At 42.6% G+C, this 22,554-nt stretch overlaps 1 protein-coding gene across 1 annotated transcript in view; it reads right to left on the minus strand.

The window, feature by feature from the left end:
* Positions 1 to 874: 874 nt before the first annotated feature.
* NDUFA10 (NADH:ubiquinone oxidoreductase subunit A10) overlaps positions 875 to 22,554 on the minus strand; it is a 48,352-nt gene continuing 26,672 nt past the window's right edge. Inside the window, exons 4-10 of the mRNA XM_068245306.1 lie at positions 20,216 to 20,302; positions 13,598 to 13,719; positions 12,121 to 12,200; positions 9,696 to 9,750; positions 4,764 to 4,849; positions 1,239 to 1,347; positions 875 to 1,147 (exon numbers count right to left, since the gene is read on the minus strand). Of these exons, the coding sequence (XP_068101407.1) occupies positions 1,079 to 1,147; positions 1,239 to 1,347; positions 4,764 to 4,849; positions 9,696 to 9,750; positions 12,121 to 12,200; positions 13,598 to 13,719; positions 20,216 to 20,302 (608 nt within the window). The 3' untranslated portion in view covers positions 875 to 1,078. The remainder of the gene's footprint in view (positions 1,148 to 1,238; positions 1,348 to 4,763; positions 4,850 to 9,695; positions 9,751 to 12,120; positions 12,201 to 13,597; positions 13,720 to 20,215; positions 20,303 to 22,554) is intronic.

Genomic DNA, 22,554 nt, shown 5'->3' on the forward strand with positions numbered 1-22,554 from the left:
CAATCTACAGTATGTATCCTTAAAGGAATACTATCGATACCCAAGTGTTCTAAAATGACAGTGTGCAAATAATGTCTAAGTAGCTGTGTAAACATTTTCCTACTTTTCATGTTAAATAGAGGCAAAAGCTGTAATTTATTGAGGGTAGGATTTAGCTATATTGGGACAAATCAATTGCAGAAGAAGGAGTGTCTGCTTCAATGCACAGCCAGAGTTGCATATCAGACTACAGAAAGCAAATATCAAACATATCAAACTCTGAAAGCAAAAACAGTATGAAAAAGCTGTGACAATTAGTTACATTTCCTCTGCTCTCTTCAGACAGGTCAGTCAGAAACACAGGAAACAGGATCTGCAGCTGTTGGGAGCTCTCTTCTCTGTCACACACAGAGCTACACATATAGAGTTAACTGATCAAGTGTGAGGGGAATTTCCCCTCTCCTCATGGCTCAGTCAGCCGTCAGTTTTGGCGTCAGTAAAGTTTGAATGTATTTTGATAACAGTAAACAAAGAGGTTGCTACTAAAATGTATACACCAGTACTTAGCAGCACTTCCCAAACAATTCCTGTGTCAATGAAAAAAAATATGTGAATCGATAGTATTCCTTTAATTGTTGCTATATATTAACATCCTGTTAATCACATGCTGTGCTGCGTAAGAGACATTACAGGAGCACCTGTTCATTGCTCTGACAGTCGATACCATTTTGCCTGTGCCCATGTTGATGGCTTTTGTATTAGGTCCTTAATCCTTTGTACTGAATGTTTGTAACAGGAATCTTGTTTATGCAGCTCTGATCATCCTAACTGGACAACTTACCATCTGAAAAACGAACATCTAGACAATTGGAAGTTAAAAGCCACAGACCATACGTTTCTAGGATATTACAATTTCTTTATTCATGTTTTAGCAACAAATACAGGATATAAAAATATTGCAGATGGTGAAGCTGGCTTCTGGTGGGAACCAGCATGAAACATATCTTTACAGCAATCAAGATATTAACCCTTGCTAGGTAGTGCGGCGGATCAACAGATCTTCTGTAGAAGACATGGGATTTATGGGACAAATGGGATTTCACTTCAGCCAAATATACTTATCACCAACATCTTCATTAAATCCCTTTGCATACCTATTTCCTGGCATCTGCAAACAAAAACCAGAGAGAGAATAGTCAGTCATCTTATTAATAAGAAGTACGATTAGAAATGTATAATTCAACGCAAGGGACTCTTACATCGCGATACTGATGGTATAGCTTGTCAAACGTCAACCCACCAATCGTGACTTCAGGTATGAAACTGGACAAGCCAAAGAGTCTGTAAACTTTATATTTATCTTGTACCCTGCAAGGTAATTGCATTAAAATGATGTTATAAAATGCACTCTGGCAAACATTTATAGCAGAACATGCAACCAATAACTGCTACACTGATACGGTCTAATAAAGAAATGGACATGAAACATTGCATAGATTTTCTTATTGAGGCAGAGGAGGATTAAGATGGAAGCCCATTCACACCCATAAGTGTGCCAGTTGTAGCTTACAAAAATTGTTAACACACTGGGGAGGGTGTTGGAAGGGTTAAATGCCTCATCACACATGGAACATGGAAAAATGAGAGATGCCGCGCTGGTCACAAATAATGAATTGTCAGGTGCCCTGCACTATGCTGGAGAAGGAACTCCCACATTGCTGGCAAGAATGAGCTACAAAGGATACAAAACATGCTATGCAAGAAAAAAAAAAAAATGTTGTCCATTGCTGTTCAATGCAAATGTACAATTGTCTACATTCAAAAAATAGAAAACCTAACACTTTAATGCTATGAAAAAAATCATTTCATTTCAAAAATGATCTCTTCTGCAACCAAAGTTTTAATGCAACTGAATAGTGAAGATATGGAGTTTGCATGCTGATCTTAACTACTTAAGGACCGCATCACGCCAATGGGCGTGACCGCGGCGGCAGCCCCAGGACCGCCTAAAGCCAATTGGCGTGAAGTCCTGGGGCTGCAGTTTCCTAGGGAACGGCAACGTGCATGCACGACCATTCCCTGCCGCTTCACGGAACGGAGTTCCGTGAATAGCCTGCTAGCCGCCGATCGCGGCTAGCAGGCTGCTTGTAAACGTAAGAGGAAAGAAATCCCCTTTGTTTACAAGCGTACAGCGCTGCCGGGGGCCGCAGCGCTGTACGAGATCGGCAATCCCCGGCCTCCGATTGGCCGGGGAGCGCCGTCCTCTCATAGGCTGATGCCTAGGAGAGGCGGAACAGGACGGATCGCCGTCCTGTTCCAAATTACATGACGGAGAGGAGGGAGGAAGGAGAGGGAGGGGGACGGGGAGAGAGCCTCGCTGAGGCATCTGAGAAAAAAAATAAACAAAACCTGCATCAATCGGACCCCTCTGGTGGCAAGTCCCCTTAGGGACAAAAAAAGAAGGAGGTGAGTCCGATCGCTGGGCACCTAAGCTGGGCTGTGCATGAGGCTGAAAAGCCTGCACAGCCCAGCACTGCAAAAATGAGCCTGGTCCTTAGGAGGGGGGGGTGTTTACCACTGCGGTTGTCAAGTGGCATTTTAGTGACACATAGAAAAATGTACTAAATTATTTAGGATACCCAATGTTAGGCAAACTATCCTGGTTCCAGCATCAGAAAAAATTCCTATTGCTATATATTAGTATGTAGCCCCGCCCTACCAGTGATATCACAGCCTAGGCTGTGTAATATGTGGAATTCTCCTCCCAGAACGTACAGTAAACAAACCTCCTGTAGTGACGCAGCTGCCAGCATTAAAGTACCCCTGACCTGGTCTGGATAAACTGTTTAATTTTTTTTATTACTGGTGCTGTGTGACTTTTTCACAGCACCATCCCCCCCCCCCCCCCTCCAGCACCTCCCTGTGGCCCGTTCTAATAGCAATTGTCATCAATATCTGACCTCAATTATCACAAGTCCACACACAGCGCAGCTCCTCTGTGTGTGGTGTGCAGTGTAACACATAAGGATCTAAAGCGGCTGATGGAGGGGGCGGAGTTATGTACGCACAGCGGGGAGGAAGAACTGTCACCTTCGCCCTGATATCAGACATTCTGCCTCAGTCGAAGACTTTGACTGAGCAGAACGGGGGCTAAAGGGGGCACAGGAGGGGGGAGTCTGGTGCTGTCTGCCAGTTCCAGCACCAGCAATAAAGTAAATATAAAAGGGGAGGGGGGGGGGGGGAAGAGGTACTTTAAAGATGTTGCTGCCTGTGATGTAAATCAGGGCAGAGAACCACTGAGGCCCCATTCACATTGCACGCGTTGCCGTCTGGATTTCGGCAACGCGTGCAGGAGGCCGACACGCACAACATCAGAAAGTGCATAGAATGCACTGTCTGATGTTCACACTGCATGCGTTCCGGACCAGTGCGGTCCGCGAATGCACGCTGCACGAAACGCGAGGCTGACTCATTCACTACCGTGAATGGGTATCAGCCATGTAACACATGCAAACGCAGATGGCATTCGTTTGTACGCGTTGCGATCGTACGGCCATCTGCGTTTGGTAATATGAACGGGGCCTGACTGATTGAGGGAATGCACGTGCTAGTTTTGCACGTTTTCCTACGTACGGCAAAATGCACACTGCTCCACTGGGCATTAAAGTCAATGGACTGCTTGGGATTTGCACGTTTATGGTTTTCCCTGGTATTTTAAAATCAGGACAATTCATGAAAATTCTGCATACATTCATAATTACAATGCAAAAAAAAAAATTATAATAAATGCATGGGAAAATAATTTATAAATTAATAATGTAAAAAAATAAAGCAATTTTATTACTTGTATTCGTTAAAGTCTTTTTTAAAGACACGAGGAAGATCGTGCAGCGGTGTTAGGGTATTGATTACCAACCTGATACTATACAAGCAGATTTGCAGAGGACTTTACTTGCCAGCTTATATTGTCTTTGGGCGTTTGAAGAGCATTACCGTAGTTCCTGGCATACATTACAACTAGATTGTGTGATCTGATGTGTGTTTGGAATGGTGGTTGAGCGAGTGTTGACTGCTAGGAGTGCTCCTAGGTTCTGTCTGGTGTATTGTTTTTAGGGTTTTTTTTTTTTTTTTACCTGATTATCTCTTTCAAGCAGAGAAAGAAAAAAAAAGGAACACAGCATAGGTATTTGTGTGCCTGGCACAGTACATACACATGTCTACCTCATGTCACCTCAGTTGTTCTTTAAGTGAATTATGGCTCAGGCTCTAAGAGAACACTTGCGCACTTCTGTCTGCTTTTCAGCCACACATCAATGTTATAGATGCTGAAAAGCAGACAGAAGCAGGCACAAATGCTCAGGCCCCTAGATAGAGATACGATAGGGGAGGAGCGCACACTTCAACTCAAGATTTAGCAATAATGTCTGATTTATAATTCAATAAATCTAATACATGGTGTAAAAAAACACCCTGAACTCTAGCAATTTCTACATTTCTATTGTCAGGGTATTGTGTCAGAACTAAGATGGAATAGTTTTGGCATAATATAGGACTAGCACTCATAGCACATTCCTTTACTGTAAGTGTTCTCCCTTTGTTCCTCGACAGTTGCATCATTCTTGCTCCAGAGGCCTCCCGCTACTTAGTTAAGTAAATGTTATAATTTTATTATTAAAATTCACTTCATGTACTATATAATAATAATAAATCTTACTATATACTTGGTATGACTAACCTATAAACCTGTATATCCCAGGAATGACGAAAAATAAGAGGATACTCACAGCATACGTAAATAATGGAAGCTGACATCATCCTGGTCTAACCATGGACCATTTGTAATCTTAACATATTCAAGGTCTTCAGCAATCTATCAAAAACAACACAGAAAACAGTGGTCTGTGGCAATATAATAAATATACTGTATTTTTTAGACTCTAAAGGCACACCTAGGTTTAGCGGACAAAAACCAGGGGGGAATATATACTAAACCTGGCAGGGCTGTGGAGTCGAGAAGTCAGAGCAATTTTGGGTACCTGGAGTAGGAGGTTTCATAAACAGAAGTCGCATGATTATTATACCAAATCCACAGCCCTGGTAAGTATTAGACTAAGGAGTCTGAGATATTTTAGGTACCTGGAGTCGGTGGTTTAATAAACCGAGGAGTCGGATGGTTTTTGTACCGACTTCACAGCCCTGAAACCTGGTGCATCCATGGTGAAGTGGCATCTTGTGGATTATGCCCCCATTGTACCTCATGTCCCCTTGTACCTCGTGTCTCCGTGTCGTCCTCTGTCCCCCTTGTGTCCTTCTCTATGCCCCTTTCTGTCTCCCTTGTGTCCTCCTCTATGCCCCTTTGTGCCCTCGTGTCCTCCTCTGCATGGGCACAGTACAGGGAGTCCCCGACTTTGCGGAGGGTTGGAAGTTCATATTGGCAGGGCCGGCGCTACCATAGAGGCAAAGGAGGCAATTGCCCCAGAGCCTGTAGGAGCCCCCAGTGGCTACAAGAGGAAAAACATTTTTCAAAAAGAAAAAAATAGTTTTTGAGAAAATCGATTTTAAAGTTTCAAAGGAAAAAAAAATACATATTTAAAAACCCGGCGACTTTAACGGTTAATAGCAAATCCACCTTAAATGCTAGAAACCCTAAATTTGCAGGATATGTTAAGGAGATCATTGGGAATAAGAGGAAAAAACTATTTTTCAAAAAGACCTTATAGTTTTTGAGAAAATCGATTTTAAAATTTCAAAGGACAAAAGTATACTTTTAAATGCGGTAAATGTCACTTTTAGTAGCAAACCTAATTGTAGTGTAATTTTACATGTTTCAAAAGAAAGAGCAATAAATTTCCTGATGGGGTATCCAGGGGGTCCATACGCAGCTGCAGCGCTTTGGCCAGGGATCGCTATACAGCCGCAATATGGTTGTATGAAAATCCCTGGCATTTTTTCCTATTTTCCCAATTTTTTTTTTAACGTTTAGAGTGTGGGAAAAAATTTTTTTTAAATTATGTGGGGTCCCCCCTCCTGAAACTTTAATCCCTTGTCCCCCATGCAGGCTGGGATAGCCAGAATGTGGAGCTCCGACCGATTGGGGTTTCACACCCTGACTATACCAGCAGCAAAAAAAGGTCCCTTAATGCCGATTTTTGTTCCTGGGTATCTGTTAGGGGAGCCCCCCAGGTTTATTTTGCCCTGGGGCCCCATTGTTGCTTAAACCGACCCTGCATATTGGCAGGCATTCACAAGTCAGGAACTCACTGCATTTGGACTATAAGGCACAGTGACTCTTCCCCCCCCCACATACACATGCTTTTGGGGGAGAAAATCTTGAGTCTTATAGTCCAAAAATACAGTAACTTATAAATGAACCTCAAAAGTCAAAAAACATGTAAATTAATTTTAGCAGGACATATCGCTAAAGTACATCAGTAGGCAGCTATATGCTTACGTGAAAAATATGTCAATTATTGTCCGCTGCCATTGTAATTATCGGCACGGAGGGGAAACGTGGGTGCTTGATAAATATCGACAGCACTGCAGGGACCCAAATTTCCCCTCCTAGTCAATTACCATGGGACCCTGTGGTGGCACCCCAACTTCCGCCACTAGTGGCCACCCAAATTTTCTCCTTCCGGCTATACACATGCTAGATTCTCAGCAGTGCCAAACAATTATCTCAAATTGATTATCCAAGCATATGTAAAAGGTTTTAGAGTTGGCAGCTTCAATATACATTGAAGAAATAGTTTGGAAACATCTGGTTTTAAAAAGGTAAACCTTGTTCTGACTGTGGCACACGTCAACAGCATAAATACCTGTAATATAGCCATAAAATATGCCAGCAAGTTTCTACTATAAAACTTAACACCTTTTCTCTTTATTTCCCAGTCAACATTGTATTCTGTAACAGGTCTTTCTACAAAGGTAGGTAATTCACTTTTAAATATGCAGTCCTGCACCAGTGCATTTTATGCCACTTGTTCATCACTGAATAGCGACCCAGACTCACTTTTCAGTGCATTTGTTTAGCACCAAACATGGAAGTTATATTACAGAAAACATCCTTTTAAGCTTGCATGCTACAATTTACTGCAGTGGTATGTCTGAGATAAGAACATCTAAACTAATGCTAAGGCCCCATACACACACACTCAACAGTTGGATTGACGTCTTATCAATAGCAAGCAACTTTTTGGGGTTTTGTGTAAAAACAAAAGATGTTTGATAATTGTGCTGCATAAAAGACCGCTGTTGAGTGTATGCATGGGGCTTTAGTTTATATTTTCCCCAAAGCCATTTCTCTAATCTTGAACACTTGATTTTGTGATCTACACGCTTCTAGACCAGGGATGGGCAAACTTTTTTGCTGTGGGCCGCATTCCTCTAGCCGCCCGCATGCCTCTCCTCTCTCCCTGCAGAGTTGCGAGGGGCACATTACAATACGTTTAATTCACCTAGCTGCATCTTCCAGCACCAATCTCCATGGCCACAATAACGTCATGTAAAAAGGCCTGGAACATACTGATGGCAGGTCACATGACGCTGCTGTGGCCATGGTGATCAGGGCTGGAAAGTGAGATTTAAGTTAAACTTATTACGCATTGCATGCAACTGTGCAGGAGGGGAGGGAGGAGAGGAATCCAGCCCTTTATTGGCAGGCTGGATTCAACACACCAAGGGGCTGGATACAGCCTGCAGCACTGTTCTAGACACTTCATTGAGACTGGGTGCACACATAGCAGAAACCCTAGTGTTGCGTAAAATGCTGCGTTTTATGCAGCAGTGTTAATCAATGGGACGCAGAAAAAGATGCGTAGCACTGCGATTTACAGTATGCGTTTCGCAAATGCTGGTTTTGTTGCATATTATGCAGGCTGACTCCCAAAAAGCACATAATGAATGTCTATGGCGACGCATATGCATAGCATTTTACATGCATTTTTTTTCAGATTTCAACTTCTATGATGTATTTCCGCTTCCTCTTTACTTCCTGGTTATTTTGCATAAAACGCAGGAAAAAAATGCACTCAAAACGCATGCAATACGCAAATGTGTTTTCAATTAGCGGACCGCAAACGCACCAAATATGCAAAGCACCTCACTTGGAACCTCTTCATCAAAAACCCACAAGAGAAACGCTGCAAGAGCACTCTTTTATACTGGCCGGAGTGTCAAAACCATAATAAAAACAACAAAAAAAAGCAAGAAAACACAAACAAACAAACGTAGTCAAATCGCACCTGCATAAAACGCTACTTTTTCACGCTATGTCACATGTGAACCCAGCCTGAAGAAATGTGATGTGTAACAACGGTGGTTACTGAAGGATCTAAATCAACCAAGTACGGACATTACAGTATATTTTTATTTCAAAGGTGCAATTACTCATTAGGACTTGTGAATGCTGAAATTACTTTTCATACAGTGCCATACAAAGAAACATATTCTTGCCAGTGATGAGCAATGGATGAATTCGGAATAGGTTTTATACTGAATTCATCCAGGAAAATTAGCACACCTGAGTGAGGGGAGGGGGGAATCGGGGGGAAAGTCAGACACACGGGAGGGTTAAACTTACCACTTCACAGTCACGTGACTACCGCACTTCCTCCTTCAACCTGAAAGGAGGAAGTGCGGTAGTCACGTGAACGTGAATTGGAACGCAGCGTGGAATGGATTAAAGCAAAAGGCTCCTGGGTAAGTTTAACCCTCCCACCTCCGCTCAGGTGTGCTAATCACTGATTCTTGCCATTAGTTAAAGTGTTAATGAAATTAAACCAGGTAGTGCTCAAAAAGACTTAACGTCCCCCCTATTTAAAAGCTCTGGAAAACCTCCAGTTTCACAGGAGGAGGTCTTACCGTTATGCCACAATTTAATGTTAAAAATCATCCAGTGAACCAACCAAGACACAAAAAGTTTTGCTGCAGCCCAGAAGCCAAATGCTACCCCCACCCACCCAATGTTCATAAACACAAATCGCCTCCTTTCTCTAAGGAATCAATTCAGAATGAACTGATTCCTAACAAAACATTTCACATTTATTTGTAATAAATTCCAGCAGGGAATCTATTGAAAATCAATTGATACGCAGTGTTGTACAGATCGCTGGCCAGGCTGCCGTTAGGAGTTGTGGGCTGCTGTATACATGCTGGATTTCCTGGCAGAGGGGGTCATTATTGGCCCGCCTCAGTCAAGTTTTACTTAATTGACAACTATCACGAGAGGGATATGGAGGCTGCTATATTTATTTTATTTTTAACAATACACATTGCCGCCTGACTCTCCTGCTGATCCTCTGCCTCTAAAACTTTTAGTCAAAGACCCTGAACAAGCATGCAGATAAGAGGTTTGATTTCAGTTTGACTGCATTTGCAGCATGCTTGTTTCAGGGGTGTGACTCAGACACTACTCATGCATTGTAGATCACAGCAGGACTGCCAGGCAACTGGTGTTGTTTAAAAGGAAATAAATATGGAAAGAAAATATGGCAGCGTCCACAACCCTCTCCCGTCAGTTGTCTTTTAAGTACGTACCGAGCAATGAATTATTTCCTAATATAAACATGGCAGTAAACAGAGGTAAAATCAATAAAACAACTATACCGCAATATTGATCAGAGTTATTTAAAAAAAAAAAATAATCACACCTAAGGGTTAATAGGCTAACCCTTCAACTTCAGTTGACACATTGGGTTTATTCCTGCTTTTCTTACCTGTTCTGTCTTTATTTCATCACCTCCAGCATACTTTAGTACCTTTGTGGTCTCACTACAATAAGAGAAGAATGTTAGGAGACATACCCAAAAAACACCAGGGGGGGGGGGCACTGGTAGGTTTTTAGAAATCCGTGCAGAACTGTCTCAGACATCTTAAAGGGATGCTTAAAGCAAACCTGAACTGAAAATTTAAAGTAAAAAACATACACGTCATACTTACCTCCCCTGTAGTCTGCTTATCAATCTTTTTCTCCTCTTCTGAGTCCTATTTGTCCACTGTGATCAATGAAATTCGTCGTCCTCCATTTTGAAAATGGCCATTACCCCATAACCGCATCCTGGTCAGCACACAGTTAAACTGTAATATTGCCCACTAACATATATACACATACATACATACATATATACACATACATACATACATACATACATCATATATATATATATATATATATATATATATATATATATATATATATATATACACACACACACACACACACACACACACACACACACACACACACACACACACATACATACATACATACATACATACATACATACATACATACACACACACACACACATACATACATACACACACACGTGTGAAAAACTATTTGCCCCCTTCCTGATTTCTTATTCTTTTGCATGTTTGTCACACTTAAAGGTTTCTGCTCATCAAAAACCGTTCACTATTAATCAAAGATAACATAATTGAACACAAAATGCAGTTTTAAATGATGGTTTTTATTATTTAGTAAGAAAAAAAAACTCCAAATCTACATGGCCCTGTGTGAAAAAGTGATTGCCCCCTTGTTAAAAAAATAACTTAACTGTGGTTTATCAAACCTGAGTTCAATTTCTGTAGTCACCCCCAGGCCTGATTACTGCCACACCTGTTTCAATCAAGAAATCACTTAAATAGGAGCTATCTGACAGAGAAGTAGACCAAAAGCACCTCAAAAGCTAGACATTCCAAGATCCAAAGAAATTCAGGAACAAATGAGAACAAAAGTACTGTCATTGAGATCTATCAGTCTGGTAAAGGTTATAAAGCCATTTCTAAAGCTTTGGGACTCCAGCGAACCGCAGTGAGAGCCATTATCTACAAATGGCAAAAACATGGAACAGTGATGAACCTTCCCAGGAGTGGCTGGCCGACCAAAATTACCCTAAGAGCGCAGAGAAAACTCATCCGAGAGGCCACAAAAGACCCCAGGACAACATCTAAAGAACTGCAGGCCTCACTTGCCTCAATTAAGGTCTGTGTTCACGACTACACCAAAACGGCCTGCATGGCAGATATCCAAGGCGCAAACCAATTTTAAGCAAAAAGAACATTAAGGCTCGTCTCAATTTTGCTAAAAAAAACATCTCAATGATTACCAAGACTTTTGGGAAAATACCTTGTGGACCGACGAGACAAAAGTTGAACTTTTTGGAAGGTGCGTGTCCCGTTACATCTGGCGTAGAAGTAACACAGCATTTCAGCAAAAGAACATCATACCAACAGTAAAATATGGTGGTGGTAGTGTGATGGACTGGGGTTGTTTTGCTGCTTCAGGACCTGGAAGGCTTGCTGTGATAGATGAAACCATGAATTCTACTGTCTACCAAAAAATCCTGAAGGAGAATGTCCGGCCATCTGTTCGTCAACTTAAGCTGAAGCGATCTTGGGTGCTGCAGCAGGACAATGACCCAGCAAATCCACCTCTGAATGGCTGAAGAAAAACAAAATGAAGACTTTGGAGTGGCCTAGTCAAAGTACTGACCTGAATCCTATTGAGATGTTGTGGAGATGTTGTGGCATGACCTTAAAAAGGCGGTTCATGCTAGAAAACCCTCAAATAAAGCTAAATTACAACAATTCTGCAAAGATGAGTGGGCCAAAATTCCTCCAGAGCATTGTAAAAGACTTTCGCAAACGCTTGATTGCAGTTATTGCTGCTAAGGGTGGCCCAACCAGTTATTAGGTTCAGGGGGCAATTTCTTTTTTACACAGGGCCATGTAGGTTTTCTCAGCAGTTATGGCAAATACACTACAGTGTGGGCCTGAAAATACTCCCAAATGTGATTTGACCATTTTTATGTTTCAAGTAGTAAAGATATCAGCCCTGGTTTTGCTTTGAAGAGTACTTCAGTCTGGATGCACAAGGAAAGCAGGAACTTCCTATTAGGCTGGGTTTCCATTAACACCAGCCATCCATCTCCGAGACGGACCCCAACACTTGTACGCTGATTATGCATCGAATCCCTGAAGCTGCGTCATGCACGGCTATGGGGATTCGGATGCGTTTTCACGCGCACAAATTCGGAAGCAGTCTAATGATTTCAATAGGCTAAGACTCTGAATATGCATTCATGTGCATAGAATTGGGCACAAACAGCTCTAGTGGAAATGGGCCCTTATACTCACCTAATATTTGGGAGGAACGAAGTCTTGTACACATCCTCAATACTCTGAAGATAAGGAAGAGCAACTTTCTTCTCAAAATCCTGAAAGCAAATCACAGAAAATACATAATCAGATCTAACCAGTGTGGGTTATCTCAAGACAAGTTAGTATTAATCTACAGAAAGGTACTGAGTGTTAAAGAGGAACTGTAACCAAGGATTTAACATCATCCCAATCAGTAGCCGAAACCCTCTTTCCCACAAGAAAACTTTACCTTTTCTCAAACGGATCATCAGCGGGCTCTGTATGGCCGATATTGTGGTGAAACCCCTCTCACAGTGTGATGTCATCACCTAGGTACTGACATCACACTGTGGGAGCCTTGTTGCACTGTGGGAAAGAACAGCTGTTTCCAACTGCCATAAAAGCAGCATCCCTTTCCACAGACATCACCTGGCAGCAGTAAAGATGTTGCCATTTGATACATTTTACAATGTAAATCAGGGAAATGAAAGATTTTATAATGGGCTAACAGTGACTAAATTGTTTATAAATAAATAATTATTGTACAAATTAACCACTTTGAATCCCTTGCTACGCTTATCTACTCCCCACAAAACTTCATCTGAAGCTCAGGGGAGTAGATAGGCGTACTTGTGGTAAACAGTGTGCTGTATGCCCAATAAGCTATCTGATTATGTATATAGGGTATCATTTTAACCGTGACAAGTGAGAGAATAGATTTTGTGTTGTTTGACAACTGAGGGCTAAGTCATGTGATTTTTTTTACCAGAAAACTGAATGAAAAGCAATAAAACTGTTATTTTCATGTACTCTATACCCCTAAATAAATACTTGTAAAAAACAAAAACAAAAGTGACAGCATTGAAAAGAGAATACATAGTTACCCTAGGGACTTCGCTTTTAAAATATGTATGCCATGAGAGTGTATTACTGTTAATCATGAAGATAAGGGCTTTTAATTACTGAGAGTACAATGAGAAAACAAAAAACACAAACCAGAAACTAATATATTATCGCCATACATTGTACTAGGAACATTATTTAAATGTTGAGATAACCAGGACAAAATAGCAAATACAATGTGTGGGTTTTACCTATGGTAACATTGTTTATTTGAAAACTATAGTGGATGGAAATGGAGAAATAGTGTATTTTTTCTTTTTTTTCCTCATTTTTCCCTTTAAAATGCATAGATAATAACATAATTACTAAAAGCAAATATCACCCTCACAAAGCATAATTTGTGGCAAAAAAACAAGATATAGATCGTTTACATCTGATGAGTAGCAATAAAGTTATTGGTGAATGAATGGGAGGAGCGCTGAAATGTGAAAATTGCTCTGGTTTTTAAGCAAAAAACCCTGTGGAGCTGAAGTGGTTAAGCACTTTTTTTCATTACGTTATTTAAACTGCAGTTCTTCTTTAAAGTGGCATTACAAAATAAATGAAGAGCAAAAAAAAAAAAAAAAATTACATTTTCTTTCTCCTGAATCTTCTTGTATACAACTGGAGCTGGAACATCCAAATATATTGCAACATGTGGAGGCAGGAACTCATCGATGCTTACATTCTTCATTTCATAATAATGATCCACACCTGGAAAAGGCAGAATACCCAGATGCTGAAAGCTGCAGACATTAAACTAGGGATACATATTCGTATTAGGGGTTAGCAGAAAGTTTACAATTAAAAGTTTTAGCATTTATTGATTAACTCAGAAGTTCAAGAGAGAGTAAAAAACTTTTGATCTATCTTCAGACTACCCTGGATGGGATTCTGAAGAAGATCTTCTGTTATATCTAAAGCAGGGGTGTCAAACTCAAATACAAAGTGGGCCAACATTGAACACTGGGACCTAGCCGCGGGCCAACCTCAAGGTCTACTGGCCACCTTATACAGTTCCCTGATGTCCAATTACTCCCCTCCAACACCTATACATTTCCCTGGTGTCTAGTGCTCCTCCTCCCTCCCTTATACAGTTTTCTGGTGTCTAGTGGTCCTCCCTACCATACACAGATCCCTAGTGTCTAGTGCCCCCCACCCTCCCCTATTTAATTCCCCAGTGTTTAGTGCTTTCCCCCCTACCACCCCCATATGGCTTTCTTGGTGTTCTAGGGCTTCACCTCCAATATAGCTTCCCTGGTGTTCTAGAGTGGGCCAAACAATGCTAAGTGGGGAAACCCCTTAAAGGGAACCTTAACTGAATGGGGGGTATAGAGTTTTACTTACCTGGGGCTATTGCCAGCCCCCTGCAGCAGTCCTGTGCCCTCGGTGCCGCTCTGGAATCCTCTGGTCCCCCGCTGTCACTTAGTTTCGTTTTTGACGACTCACCAGTCGCCGGCCGCCATGCGTATTATTGGACGCATTCACCAATGCAATTAGCGCTATTGCGGACCGCAACGCGTACAAAAATACGCGTTGCCGCATATCTACGTGTGCGGAATGCGGCAACGCGTATTTTTGTATGCGTTGCGGTCCGCAATAGCGCTAATTGCATTGGTGAATGCGTCCAATAATACGCATGGCGGCCGGCGACTGGTGAGTTGTCAAAAACGAAATTAAGTGACAGTGGGGGACCAGAGGATTCCAGAGCGGCGCCGAGGGCACAGGACTGCTGCAGGGGGCTGGTAATAGCCCCAGGTAAGTAAAACTCTATACCCCCCGTTCAGTTAAGGTTCCCTTTAAGGGCCAGATGTGGACCGTGGGCTGGAGTTTGACATGTATGATCTAAAGCCTACTATTTTAATTTTTTTTTTGTTTGCTAATACAGCGCTGCCCATAATTTATACCCCTGGCAAATTTTTACTTAAAGTTACTTTTATTCAACCAACAAGTAATTTTTTGACATAGGTGTCTCCCAAAAGGTAATAAGACAAAGTACAAGAGGCATTGGGAAAAAAAAACATTTCTCAGCTTTTATTTACATTGAACAAAGAGTGTCTAGTACAAAATTATTTATACCCTTCAGAAACGGTCACAGTCTGCGGGAAAATCCGAAGTTCTATACCATTCCAAATAGTCCAAGCTGTTCCAAAACATCCTAATTACCCTGATTAATTGGGAACAGCTGTTTTAATCAACTCAACAAGGGGTAAAGAGAAACTCTCTGCAGTTGGTTTGTGGGCAGTCATGGCTAAGGAGATCAGTGAGGACCTGCAGCTGTGCATTGTGGATGCTCACAAGTCAGGAAAGGGCTACAAGGCCATTTCTAAATGTTTTCAAGTTCCAGTGGCTACAGTGCAAAGTATTATTAAAAATACAAGATATTCCGCACTGGAGGTGGTCGGAAGCAAAAAGTGACACCTGTGCTGGCCAGGAGAATAGTGAGAGAGGTGAAAAAGAATCCAAGCTTCACCACCAAGGCCATCCTGGTGAATCTGGGCTCTGCTGGTGGCAATGTCTCAAGGCAGACAATCCAATAGACATTGCACACTGCTGGGTTCCATGGAGGCAGACCAAGAAGGATGCCACTTCTCCACATAAGGCACACAAACACTTGCTTGGCCTTTGCAAATGCTCATGTGGACAAAGAAGACTTCTGGTCTTCTGTGTTATGGTCAGATGAAACAAAAATTGGATTGTTTGGTCACAATGATGTTTCCTTTATTTGGCATAAAAAATGAGAAGCCTTCAACCCAAAGAACACCATCCCCACTGTCAAACATGGTGGTGGGAGCCTAATTCTTTTGGGGTGTTTTTCAGCCAATGGACCAGGGAACCAACTCACAGTAAACGGCACCATGAAAAAAAGAGCAAAACATGAGGAGCTCATTGCTAAAGATGAATGGGCAAAAATACCTGTGAGACATGCAAAAAGCTGGTCTACAATTATAGGAAGCATTTGATTGCTGTAATAGCCAATAAAGGCTGTTGATTATTTGAGAAGGGTATGAATAATTTTGGACTGGACACTTTTTTGCTCAAATGTAAATAAAAGCTGAGAATTTTTTTTCTACAATACTGCCTCTTGTAAATCGTCCTATTATCTTTTGGGAGACACTTATGTCATTTCCTGTCAAAAAATTACCGTACTTGCTGGTTGAATAAAAATAATTTTTTAGTCAAAATTTGCAAGGGGTATGAATAATTATGGGCAGCAGAGGAAATGGTATCATCCTTAAAGGAGTCATCAGGCAAATAAAAAAAACAAAAACTTTACTCACCTGGGGCTTTCTCCAGCCCCTTGCAGCTGACTGTCCCACGCCAATTGCTCCGCTCTCCACCACCGTCCCGGGCTCTCGCACGCTGTTCAGGCTAACCCCGAGATAGTCTTTACTGTGGCTGCGTGAAACGCCGCTGTCAATCATGGTCACGTGGCCCGCAGCGTACTGCGCAGGTGCAGTAGTTCTGCGGCTAAAAAAAAATTACCCGATGACTCCTTCAATTGTGCCAAGCCTAAGCTCGGGTACAAAAATGACATACATACATCTGGATCCTAATGAGGCTTCCTACATCGTCCACCGGTCCCCAGCTGCTGCTCAGACTCTCCAAAGAATACTGACCAGTACTTGTTGGTAATCTGATTAGGGCTGTGTTCCTCTTCTGGCACGAGCACGGCCATACTGCGACAGCGCAAGCACAGCCATGCCTGTGCAGTAAGCCGGAGCCACTCGTTCCACCGATCAGCTGGAGGATCCCAGGAAATGGTGGAGAACAGAAGGACATCACAGGAAGCCTCAGTCGGATCCAGAGGCTTCCCTCCCCTTAAGCATGTGTCTCTTTAAGCCCTGTACTCACATTAGATATTTCTTGGCCAACACTGATGGTCATGGCCACCTTTGCCAAGAATCTAGTGCTTGTACAGCACCCCCCCCCCCCCCCCCCCTTGTTGTGTTAGCACCGAGCTCAGCCATAGGGCATTCTCCTCACCATGCCTACTCCATCCTGCACCGTGACGTTGGCCCTTCTTTCCTCTGCATAGTAACAAGATGCATCTCTGCCAGGTGTCATTAATTGCAAGTGTGCCTTTATTTTAAAAAACTTTCTGCTTTACACTTATGGCTCACAGCATACAATAGCAGTCTATACAGCTACACTCATGCCACACAAATACTACAGCACAGTATTTTACATCCACTTTCTCTCCTAATTTGTCAAACATTTTTAAACTACTAGGGAGGGATGGTCAGCCACAAAATCAAATTCCATTTAAACACTGCAATGTGAGGGCGTGACCAGAAGTCCATGAGGTGAGGTCGCATCCGAGTGGAGCTCTGTGCTGACTGTTAAATTTACCCATTCTCTATAACACCCTGGCGTACCGAAAGCCCTCCCAAGCCTTGGGGAAACCTACCCGGCACTCACCACCATCATATCCCAAAATGACAAAACGTGCATCGGAGGCAGTGGCAAAGCTACTCCATTTTCAACATGCCTAACCAAGATGGCGCCGACTGCTCCGATACCGCCAGCAACCCAGAGGTGCTAATAGATTAAGACTCCTCGCAGTCTCTACCTGATCTTAACCCTATGGAGCAACTGCTGGAGGGGGTTGCCGCCTATCAGGCAAGTCTCGTTACCATAACTGTCAACAAGTTAGAAGATGTGCGTACAGATGTCTCCTTAGTGAGGCAGGATCTGCAAAACCTTCGGTGTCGTGTCTCAGATGCAGAAGGGCGTATTCGTGCCCTGGAAGTCGTTAGGAGGCCCCTTCAACTGGCCGTTGCCACCGCACAGCAGCAGATCCCTACACTGCAATCCCGACAAGACGATCTCGTAAATCGCAACAGACGATCGAACCTTCGTGTAGTGGGGTTGCCTGAAGAGGCAGAAGGTAACAATCCTGAGCAATTTATTGAACATCTGCTTATTATATATTTGGTAAAGACACCTTCTCCTCTGTCTTTATTATTGAGAGGGCCCACCGGATCTCCCCACGGGTGCCGGCACCGGGAGCAGCTCAAAGAACCTTCATATTCAAGGTTCTAAATTACCGTGATACAGATGCTATACTTAAAGCTGCCAGACAGAAGGGAGAGATCAAATACGAAAATGCAAGAATCTCGTTCCACCCTGATTTTTCAACAGAGGTTCAAAAACAGCGCGCACACTTTTTTGCTGCCAAAAAGCGCCTGCAAGACATCAACATCTCTTATTCCATGGTTTACCCTGCAAAGCTTCGGGTCATTGATGGAGACTGCAATCACTTTCTTACAGATCCCTGTGAAGTCTTTAAGTGGATTGAAGCTGACCCCCACAAACGGGCTCCTCCAGCGCAAGGTGAAGCACCTTAAATTTTTATTTTTGTCCTTAATCTGCGCCTACATGATATTCCTAGCACCTATCGCTAAATTTTGTTGTCAATCTGGACTGGCTCCTATCGCTGCCAATTCATCTACATTGCTGCAGTATTTTTATACCTCTTTTGCTCCACCGAACACTATCACCTTATCAATCATCTCCTTACTACTTGATAACAATTTATACAGATCCTGCTGTGAAATCTGACCGCCTTCTAGCAAGCCAGCATGACTGTTTTTTATTTCACTTTAAGTCTCATGCTGTATGGAAACAGGTACCTTTGACTCACTGCGTAGTCATGCCAGATGCGTGGATCTGTTGTTAATCTTGACTGGCTCCCACTGCTACTATTTCATCTCCACTGCTGCAGTAAGGAAATTTTTTACCCCCTATTTTTGCTTCACTAGACATTATCGCCTCATTGTTCCGGTTGCCTCCTCTGCTTATCCCATAAAGGACATTCCGAAACGCCGCGTCTGGGTAATGCAGCGGTGTTTGTGCCCAGCTCTTACTCTGTCTATCCATGTTGGACTCTATGTCAGCTTTGTTCATATTTTGATGTAACTTTTTACATGTTGGTAGCCGGCACATCTTGTTGTAGTTACAGCAGCCACTGTATTTCTTCTGTTACTGGCTGTGCATTTGTTGCACGCTATATATGTACATTGTCACTTTAGCTGAACCTACAGATGATGCTGAGCTTTTGTCTACTATTGCACAATAACAATTTGTTTACATGTTTGTGATTGAACTTGTTGGTCTATTTGTATATATCTCTTTTGCATTGGTAATCGCATGGTGTGCGTGTTTTTTTTACATATTTATTGGCTATCTTTTTATACACAGCACCCGAGTTTGTATTAAGACTATATATGCTGATTTATAGGTGTGCATCCTCATGATTTTCCATTAAGCCTAGTAACAAACATAAGATGAGTTATGCTGGGCATACACGGCGCGATAATGCGCCGGCATCGAGCCAAGTCTCCCTTTAAGGGGCCAGAGACATCCAGTACTGAAGGGTTAATATAGCATCTGTATATCTTGAAGAAGAAAAGAAAAAAAAAACGCCAAAATGGAATCACATCAGCTGACAGAGGTCATCCAATCCACAATGGAGTAGCATAGACCTGTTTATCAAATCCTCAGCGCTGTCACTTCTACCCTTAACTGTTGTAGCCTGCAGTCACCACTGCTCAATAACAGATGTGGCCACCACCAGGGCACCAAAACCACAACACAGGCTTATTTCACAGACAACAAGGAGTTACACTTTATTCAAAGCTCCAATACACAGATTAAAAACATGTAACTTACATCAAAGGTCCATGCAAACTGGACCCAATTGCATCAAATCGCTCTCTCGGGCTGCTCTTTAAAATGACCAGGAACGGTCTAAAGGTGTATGCAACTTTTCAGTCCATACAGATACCTTTGAAGCGATTTGGTGGTGGCCACATCTATTATTGAGCACTGGTGACTGCACGCGAGGGGTAGAAGAGACAGCATCTGTAGATCGCTTTATATGGTCACCATCCCATGAGAGTCACCCTCAAACACAAGGAAACTAATCTAAGTGTAGAAACTGTAACATGAATTTGAGATTTTTCTCCAGGTTAAGAAATGTATGACAATTGGCTGCAAGTGATAAACCATGAAATATTCATATATGTTTTATTTCATAGTTGCTGGACTACATTGCATATAATAAAATATGCATTTCTTTTCAATCAATTGCAGAAACAAAAGTAGTTTTAAACAGAAAGAGAGAAATTAGAAAACAAGACAAAGTTACTCTATTTTGTATATTAACAACTAATGCATTTCTGAAGAAAAAACGAATTATACTCACATTGTGGGCGGATGTATCCATTTTTAAACATGGCTTCAAGGAAAACAAAATCACTGAAGGGAGACCGTTCCAGTACCACTCCCTGACCTAGAAAAGAAAAATACATTAATTACATTTTGTTTCTGTCCCTGTACATTTCTCTAAAAACAGCCATCAGCCAAGATGCATCCAATCTAGGGGACAACAAGTAACACAGATAATTGCAGAAGCTGAGAATAGACCCCCGCGGCAGAGCAGAGAAATAGTTACTGCTCCTTGAGAATGGTCTGAGCTTCCTGGAGTAACAGCAGAAAGCCCTCCTTCAGAATTCTGCTAACATCACATGAAAGCCCAATGGAGGTTAAAAAAAAAAAAAAAAAAAAAAAAGGAGCATCCAAGGAGGGGGGGGGGGGGGGGGGGGGGGAGGAGAGAGAGAGACAGAGAGAGGGGGAGAGGGAGAGAGAGAATCCAACAGAGAGAGGAAAGAGAGAGAAAAGAGAGCCCAATGGAAGAGAGAGAGAGAGAGCGCATGAGAAGGCCCAGTGGGAGAGAGAGAGCGTGGGGCTGAGCACAATGGAAGAGAGAGAAAGAAAAGAGGGAGAGGGGGAAAAAAAAAAAAAAAAAAAGGGAGAGGGTTGTTTAACAGACATGTGTCATTACATATTCAGCAACATTTTTCAGATCACCAGATTTATAAAAGTAGCAATCAGCTAAACACACTGCCAAATTCTATCCTGATAGCCAGTTTTATATACTACTGTAAATTCTGCTGAAGTCAGCGATTGCCGCACTTCTAAAGTAGCAGTCTGCGTGATGGTCACTTGCAGATTACCAAACTGGATTAGCCCCTTTTAAATGGAGTTCCTCTTTAAAGAGAACCCGAGGTGGGTTTGAAGAATGTTATCTGCATATAGAGGCTGGCTCTGCCTATACCGCCCAGCCTCTGTTGCTATCCCAAACCCCCCTAAGGTCCCCCTGCACTCTGCAATCCCTCATAAATCACAGCCGCGCTGCTGACAAACAGATTGTCAGAGCTGGCTGTGTTTATCTCTATAGTGTCAGTCTGCTGCTCTCCCCGCCTCCTGCAGAACTCTGGTCCCCGCCTGCATCCCTTCCCTCCCTGCTGATTGGAGGGAAGGGACGGGGGCAGGGACCGGAGCTATGCAGGAGGCGGGGGAGCAGCCGAGACTGACACTACAGATGTAAACACAGCCTCACAGCACGGCTGTGATTTATGAGGGATTGCAGAGTGCAGGGGGACCTTAGTGGGGTTTGGGATAGCAACAGAGGCTGGGCTGTATAGGCAGATCCAGCCTCTGTATGCAGATAACATTCTTTAAACACACCTCGGGTTCTCTTTAAATTGATAAAAACAAACCCAAGGAGGCAGAAAAATAATATATAATAAAAGGGAACCTGAGATGGGGGGTGGGTTGTAAAGAAAAGACCACACTTACCTTCGGTAAGGTCTTTTCCAGTAGTCCAGGGGACAGCACCCCTCCTCTGAGACTTGTCTCCCCTCCCAATTCTGGACAGGAAGCTATTAAACAAACAAATTTGCATAATGGACAGCAGTACATGTATAAATACAAGCCACTTACAATGATCCTCAGTAATAACAAAGATGACCCGGACTCACCATACGATGCTTGCAAAATTTCTTCTTAATAGTTTCCCACATAGGGTGGGAAGTAGGGGTGCTGTCCCCTGGACTACTGGAAAAGACCTTACCGAAGGTAAGTGTGGTCTTTCCCAGAACGTCCCTGGGACAGCACCCCTCCTCTGAGACGATAAACAAGATTCTCATTAGGGTGGGACTACTGCCTGTAGAACTTTTCTACCAAAGGCTAGATCACCACTTGATAATAAATTTAGTCTGTAATGTTTTACAAATGTGTTCTGGCTGGACCAGGTAGCCGCTCTACAAATCTGCTCGATGGAAGCTCCAGCCCTCTCTGCCCATGAGGTTGCGATACTTCTTGTAGAATGAGCTTTGACAGATGTTGGAAGGACCTTACCCTGTGATTGATATGCCATTAGAATAGCTTGTCTTATCCATCTAGCAATAGTTGGCTTTGATGCACGGAGCCCCCTATTCTTTCCAGCAAACAGGATGAACAAAGCATCTGTCCTCCTCCATGATTTAGACCTCTCCAAATATTGAAGTAGACACCTTCTGACGTCCAGACAATGAAGCTGTTTTTCTCTCTCATTAGACTGTTTCTCGCAAAATGAAGGAAGAAATATCTCCTGAGTTCTGTGAAAAGTTGAAACTACTTTTGGAAGGAAGGCAATATCTGGCCTCAAAGTAACCTTGTCTTCTGAAATAATACAGTAGGGAGGCTTAATTGACAAAGCCT

This window comes from Hyperolius riggenbachi, chromosome 7, assembly GCF_040937935.1.
Source record: "Hyperolius riggenbachi isolate aHypRig1 chromosome 7, aHypRig1.pri, whole genome shotgun sequence".
Classification (NCBI taxonomy): domain Eukaryota; kingdom Metazoa; phylum Chordata; class Amphibia; order Anura; family Hyperoliidae; genus Hyperolius; species Hyperolius riggenbachi.